This window comes from Hydra vulgaris, chromosome 03 (assembly GCF_038396675.1).
Source record: "Hydra vulgaris chromosome 03, alternate assembly HydraT2T_AEP".
Taxonomy (NCBI): Eukaryota; Metazoa; Cnidaria; class Hydrozoa; order Anthoathecata; family Hydridae; genus Hydra; species Hydra vulgaris.
In genome coordinates this window covers 5,446,032-5,453,721 of record NC_088922.1, presented here as the reverse complement: position 1 = coordinate 5,453,721, position 7,690 = coordinate 5,446,032, and the positions used below count along the sequence as shown (strand labels likewise).

The 7,690-nt window shown below is 27.0% G+C and overlaps 1 protein-coding gene across 1 annotated transcript; it reads right to left on the bottom strand.

Moving 5' to 3' along the window:
- Window positions 1-3,563: 3,563 nt before the first annotated feature.
- Window positions 3,564-4,960, bottom strand: LOC136077636 (cystatin-B-like). Its single transcript, XM_065791892.1, has 3 exons — window positions 4,704-4,960; window positions 4,501-4,602; window positions 3,564-3,856 (listed from the first exon to the last, which is right to left on the bottom strand). The coding sequence occupies exons 1-3, from the start codon at window positions 4,920-4,922 to the stop codon at window positions 3,722-3,724; spliced, it is 456 nt and encodes a 151-aa protein (XP_065647964.1). The 5' UTR covers window positions 4,923-4,960; the 3' UTR covers window positions 3,564-3,721.
- Window positions 4,961-7,690: the final 2,730 nt, after the last annotated feature.

Here is a 7,690-nt window from a genome sequence, read left to right as displayed (position 1 = left end):
TGGATTAATGAAATAAAATTCTTTCCTAGCAAGTTTTTCGCATTTATTAAATAAAATTCTTTCCAAGCAAGTTGTTTACGTTTATTAAAAAATATTCTTTCTTAGAAAGTATTTCAAGTTTCTTTTCAAAATTTCTGCCAAAAATTATTCTTTTGTAAAAATTCTTTTCTAGTAAGGTTTCTTTATTTCTATCATAAAACATTCTATTCTGAAATTATTCTTTCCTAGTTTTCTATTCTCATTTTATTCTTGTCTAGCATGGCACACCTAATTTTTGTATTTTTAATTTTTTTGTGTTTTTTGATTCAATATTTTTTTGTATTTTTTCGCTTTTTATTTTTTTGCTGTTGTGCGGAAAGAAATCGAGAGTTTACATTAAGTTAAAAAAAGGAGAAATTTTAAAATAGGTTAAGGAAAGGTTCATAAGGTAAAAAGAATGATTTATATGCAAAAAAATTTAAAAAAGAATTACAGAACTTTTACATAAACATTACGTTACGAACACTATAGATATGAAACTTATGTGTTAAAATGTTATTTCATAAAATAAGGGCTGGCAGTGATTTGCTAATCATATATAATAATAATTTTGTTGTATAACATAAAAAAATTGCAAGAGGGAAGGAAATCTTTACTAAACATACAACGAGCCGTTGTTTTATTTTAGCTCATATGTTTAGTTTCAGACTTCCATTCTCCACTTGACAGAAAACATTTTTGATACAAAAATACTCACAAAAGATGTCCGCGGTGTTTCTACGGACATGATAATTATATTTTAAGGTAATAATATTCCTGATGTTCCTTGTTATCACCCTGATCACCGCCATTGGGTCAAATTTTTTGTTACTATACATGTGGTGGCATCTACTGTTTCATATTGCACTCATGATGGTTTGAGTGAGTCTCAACAGCAGCTGCGAAGTGGGGTTTTTCTCCGATAAATTCGCTGTTTCAATCGAGAAAATCGAATTTATCGGAGAAAAGTTGTTTCGGAATGTCAAGGAGTTATATACGTGTTTAAAATACTCCCAAATTTCTACAAAAGGAGGACAGTAGGCAAAGATGTGCATGTTGTCCTCGATTTTACCACAAGTTTTGCATTTGTTATTTTTGACGATCTGCTGCCTTGTGCTTTTGGCTAGCAAGGCCGCAGAAGGTAAACTGTTGTGTAAGAAACGAAAGAGGATGTTTTGAGTCGGTCCGCATGCGTGGTAGGCGAAGTTTTTTTCCAAATTTGGGTCCGCGGCATTGTTGTTTTTGTTAAACCGTTCCAGAAAAGTTCTGCTGGGACCACTGTATTTTTATTTTTTGCCACTTCTAAGTAAAAATTTTTGGTTGTTTTTAGGGGGACGTGAAAAAGGGACCCGTTTTTGTCTAATACTTCTATTGTTATTTTGTAGTACTGAGACGTTTTGTTGTCCCAGTGTTTTGGAAAATTGTTCTGCTTTAAAAAGTTCCAGCTTTGGTTTTGGTTCGTAAATTTTATAAGTGAACTCGCCAACCAATACTTTGAAAAGTAGTAATAGTCGTGAGCTTTGTCCTCTTCGCATTCTTTCAGTTGAAAGAGTGTTTTGAGGCGAAGTGCAAAACTTTGCTCCTTCGTTGATAAAATTTCGAGACCCCCGCTTTTGACGGGTAAAAAAAATGTTTCTCTTTTGACCGAATTGAAATTGGTCTTTTGCCACAGATTTTCGAAAATGGCTCTATGCAGACGTTCTATTGCCCATTCGGGAACGGGCAGCACGTTTGCCAGAAACCACACTTTTGACATTGCTAACTTATTTATCAACATAGTCTTTCCCCTAAGTGATAAAGTACATAGTCCCAGAAACTTGAGTTTTTTCTCAATTTTGTTTAGAGTTACTAACCAGTTGAAATTGGTAGTATCGCTCAGTCTGGTGTAAAAAGTAATACCTAATATTTTAAAACCGGTGTTGTTGTTCCACTATATGTCGTCCAATTCCGGGTACATTTTAGGATCAAAACCCCCAAGAGCGAGACCCTTGGTTTTTGAGGTGTTGATCACTAAACCACTTGCTTTTTCAAACAGTTTTATTTTTTCGAAAAAAAAGCGGACTGATTTTACGTCCCTGGCAAAAAAGTACGAATCGTCAGCGTACTGCTGTATTTTGAGGGGTTTAGGTGTACCTGGTAACGGGAAACCCTCTATTCTGCTGTCCGCTCTGATCACCAAAGCGAGAGCTTCGGCAACAAAAACGTACAGAAAGAGAGAGAGGGGGTCATCCTGTCTAACTCCTCTTTCCGTAGGAAAGGAGGCTGACAGGAAACCGCAATTCAGAACAGATGCCGAAACTTCTGAATATAAGGTGTTGACAAAAGATACAAAATTTTCTCCGAGATTGAATTTTCGGAGAATCTGAAGCAGAAATGCACGAACGACTTTATCAAACGCCTTTTCTTGATCTATTGACAAAATGAAACTAGGTAGATTTTTAAATTCCGCGTAATCGATAAGATCACGGACTAAATGTAAATTTGAGAATATTGTTCTACCTGGGATTCCGCAAGTTTGATTTGGTTCTATAATTTTGCCCATTACTTTTGCAAGTCGTAGGGCTAGCGCTTTTGTGATTATTTTGTAATCAGCGCCGATTAAGGATATGGGCCTCCAGTTTTTGCATTTGGTAAGATCTCCTTGTTTAGGAATCAGTGAGATAATTGATTTTTTTATAGAGTGGCTAGTATCTTTTTCTAAAGTGTGCCAAAAGGTTTTATAAAATTCAGCTGGAAGTCCGTCATAGCCCGGAGATTTTCCGTTTTCAAATTTAAAAAGGGCTTCTTTCAGTTCCACGCCGGTTAGGCGGGTGTTTAAAAATTGATTTTCATTATCACTTAAACGTTTAGTGATGTGTGAAAAGACATATTTTAGGCTGTCTTTGCATAAACTAGTTTTGGTGTAAATGTTTTTATAATATGAAACAAGGGAGTTTAGTATTTCACCAGGTTCACTCGTCAATGTGCCGTCATTCTAGCGAATTTCGGTAATTGACTTGTTCCGCTGTTGAGTTTTTTCCAAATTATACAAAAATTTTGAAGGTTTTTCTCCTTCTTCAATTAGTTTTTGTTTTGTGCAAATAAACGCTCCGGGAAACTGGAGCAAGAAAAGAGCATCGCGTTTTTCTGTGATGCTATCTAAATTCGGTTTAGCGTTTTGTCGCTTCCGTTGTATAGGCGTCTTACAGACGTCTGTACCCGCTAGGTTTTTCAGAAAACATATTCAAAAGTTTGACACTCGAATTCAGAACGCAATAATGGAAATAACGTAAGATTTATATATTAACATAATGGAAAGTATGTAGGATTTATTTAATAAGACACTTTGTAAAAAGACGTTGTGTGAGGTTTTTTATTTAGTTTTTTTAAAACTAAATAAAAAACGTCACACAAATTTTTTGTTGCTTATTTAAATAAAGTTTCTACAAATTTTTTAGTTGCTGCTGATTTTTTAAATACTAGTTATCAGTAAAAAAATCTTATTTGGAAAATAATTCGAATTGTATGCTTGAAAGTTGGGTTGCATTGAAATCATATAAAAAAAAACCAAAAAAAAACTTTTATTTAAATACTAACTTTTACAATATTGAAAAAAATCTTTAAAAATGAGAAAACTGTGAAATTAAAAAAAAAAAAAAAATTATTTTTAACAAGTTTTAGCCGTGACAATTAATTTGGTTTAATTATTTTAAAGACAAACGTTTTAAAAAAAATCAATTTTATCTTCTTTAGATTTGTTTACTTGAATATCGTTCAGTTCTGGTGTTGCTTCAACATCATCGTTTGATAATGGTAAGTATACTCGAACATGAATGCAATTGTCATCGCCAACATGCACCTGGAAAAGAACCAATATATGTATATATATATATATATATATATATATATATATATATATATATATATATATATATATATATATATATACATATATATATATATATATATATATATATATATATATTAATGTATATGTATGTATATATATATATATATATATATATATATATATATATATATATATATATACATATATATATATATATATATATATATATATATTAATGTATATGTATGTATATATATATATATATATATATATATATATATATATATATATATATATATATATACATATATATATATATATATATATATATATATATATATATATATATATATATATATTAATGTATATGTATGTATATATATATATATATATATATATATGTATTAATGTATATATGTATGTATATATATATATATATATATATATATATATATATATACATATGTATATATATATATATATATATATATATATATATATATATATATATGTATATATATATATATATATATATATATATATATATATATATATATATATATATATATATATATATATATATATATATATATATATATATATATACATATGTATATATATAATCATAAATATCAAACTAAATATGTAATTACCTTTATTATATAAACCATCCCTGCTACAACTTGTGATATGTACGATATTGCTTCGTAAACCTCTAAACTTTGTCCTGTTTGCTTTGACACTTCATCTTTAATCTTAAAATTAAAAAGATAAATAAATAAAGATGATTAAGTTTTGGTGATAATTCATATTTAAAATATGTTTATTTGTACTAAGCATTAAAAAGAAAGTTTACTTTGTTAATTATTTCCTGAATTTTATCATTTGCAGTTTCTTCGGCATAACTAAATTCTCCTGGTGCTTGTTCTTCTGTTTGCAATTCAGGTGCTACATTTGGTACATAGTGGTCGTCACACTTAATATAATCTGTCACTATTTCAACATAAGGTAATTCTGCATTTTCAGTAACAGCATCCTGTGTTGCCTCACAACTTGTTGATTCTATGTTTTCCATTTTTTCCTATTGTATATACAGACATACATACAAACAATATATATATATATATACATATATATATATATATATATATATATATATATATATATATATATATATATATATATATATATATATATATATATATATATATATATATATATATATATATATATATACATATTTCATATATATACTTGTTCTACTAATGAACTTATAAAAAATTTTTAAATAAAAATTTTGTAAAACTGCTTTCATCACTCTCTAGTTGATTTTTTTTTTAAACTTTCCAAGTTTGTCTGCTTAAGATACGAAAACTATACTTAAGTAGATCAGGTATAAAAATTTATACTACCTGCGGTTTTTGAGTTGTCTATATAAGGAGTTAAGACTAAATTATTTATTTGTGGTGTAAAACGCAGCCGAATTTTCGTTTGATGCTTTTAAATTGTGGGCATTTTTAAAGTTTTATTTTTAACTTATAAATTATTTCTTTTTGTATATAATATCTTCATTAATACTTGATTATTTTTTCAAACTTTAATAAGATACCAGCCCAGCCTGACATATGTATGATTCTTAGATTCAAACACAACATAAATTTATTTACACTTTTTTGAAGTTTTCATTAAACAATTATGAATAATTTTTTTTTTAATTTTTCCTTGCAAAAAAAAATTAGTGTAAATTTATTTATCTCAAAATGAAATTAATGTCTTATTAAATTAAAATTTCAAAAATATATTGCAGTGCGCAGTCTAAAAGTTGTGTCTATCCAAAAGTTATGCATAGTTCAAACCCATCTATTAAATAAATTTTAACCATTTTAGCAAAAAACTAAATTCAATTTATGGTTTTGTATTGCATTTGGTACCTCAATTGCTAATATTACATCGGAGTGAGGTCTTTATGGAACTTCCATAATAAAGTTAAATAAAAAATTTGTATTATGCTCAACTGAATTATTTCACATGATAAATTTTTCTTTTAAACGCCTTGATTATATTTTTTTTTTTTTTTTTGTTCTTTTTATTTATTCTAAATAAGTTTTACAACATAAGAATGAATAAAATACGTATAGTCAGAATTACAATTTTGTTAACGTTACAACAAGAACGCGGATACTCTCAGAAGATCATAAGATCTTGTCATCGAGAACCGCCTAAACAGATTTTAAATAATAAATAATCCTTTAACAATTCAAAGACAAATATTCACACAAAAATACAAATATAATTATTTATACATATTTAAACATACAAACATGTAAATAAATATACTTACACATCAATATATATATATATATATACACACATACAAATAATACGCATAAATACACATACATATATACGTATATATATATATATATATATATTATATATATATATATATATATATATATATATATATATATATATATATATATATATATATATATATATATATATATATATATATATATATATATATATATATATATATATATATATATATATATAAAAGTTAAGATAAAAGATTTCGTATATATAAATTACGATAAAAAAATTCCTAAGAGTATTAATAAAAAACAAAACAAACTTAAAAATATACCAGAATGTTTTCAACTGAGAAAAGAATTTCTTTCAATTTTAAAATTCTTTTAAATAAGAAAAAGATCCATTCATGAGAGAAATCAAAAAGTTTTAACACTATTTTGTTCCATAAAAATGCTCCTCTAAATGAAATACAAAATTTACCAAAATTAGTTTTGAAAACTGGTTAAGGAATAAAATTTTCATTACGCAAATTGTATTTATTTTTAACTTTTAAAGAATATAAATTGTGAAAAGAAATTGGAGATGTGCGAGACTTACATTTAGACATAAAACACATTACATTAAAAATATTAAGTTGATATATATTAGGAATTTTCATTTCGTTTAAAAGAGGCTTAGCATGATAAAATCGATGTTTAAAATTAATCGTGCAACATGTTTCTGTTGGCGATAAAGTGGTTCTAATTTAGTTTTACTTACACTACCCCAAGCCGCATTAGCATAGTTTAGATGGCAATGAATAAAAGAGTGGTAAAGCTGAATTAAAGTATGTTTATTTAGCATGCTTCTTATTTTAGATAGTAATCCTATACTTTTGGAAATTTTAGAGGATAAGTTTTCAATGTGTTTTTTCCATGTCAGATTTTCATCAATAAAAACCCCTAAAAAATTTGTAGCCGTTACTCTTTTAATTTGAATGTCATCTATAAAAAGAGCAGGCAATTCACTTGGTAGAAGATGTTTTTTGTAGTATGGATGAAAAAGAGACCATTTTGTTTTTTCAATGTTAAGAGAAAGCTTATTTAATTTAAACCATTCTGAAATTTTAATTAATTCTATGTTCATACTTTGAAATAGGGTAATTATGTTACTATGAGATAGAAAAAAATTCGTGTCGTCAGCAAACATAATTGTCATTAAATTAGATGCTTCATAAAGATCGTTTATGTAAATGAGAAATAGGAGAGGTCCTAGGACAGACCCTTGAGGAACTCCGCATGTTACATCTAACAAGTTTGATTTCGATAATACGTCATAGTGAACAAATTGCTTTCTATTACTTAAATAACTTTTTAAAAGCTTCAAAACATTGCCAGAGATTCCATAATATTTAAGTTTTTTAAAAAGAATTTTATGATCTATCGTATCAAAGGCTTTAGACAAGTCAATAAAAATGCCTAAAGTAAATTTGGAACTTTCAAATGATTCAGTAATATATTGTGTTATTTGGAGTATAGCGTGTTCAGTGGA

What these genes read in the sequence shown, in the direction of transcription:
- LOC136077636 (XM_065791892.1), bottom strand. Translation starts at nt 4,922, where the DNA reads ATGGAAAACATAGAATCAACAAGTTGTGAGGCAACACAGGATGCTGTT. An exon ending in TTCAGGAAATAATTAACAAA is followed by an intron (nt 4,603 to 4,703) that starts GTAAACTTTCTT and finishes TTTAATTTTAAG; the next exon opens with ATTAAAGATGAAGTGTCAAA. An exon ending in GGATGGTTTATATAATAAAG is followed by an intron (nt 3,857 to 4,500) that starts GTAATTACATAT and finishes GTTCTTTTCCAG; the next exon opens with GTGCATGTTGGCGATGACAA.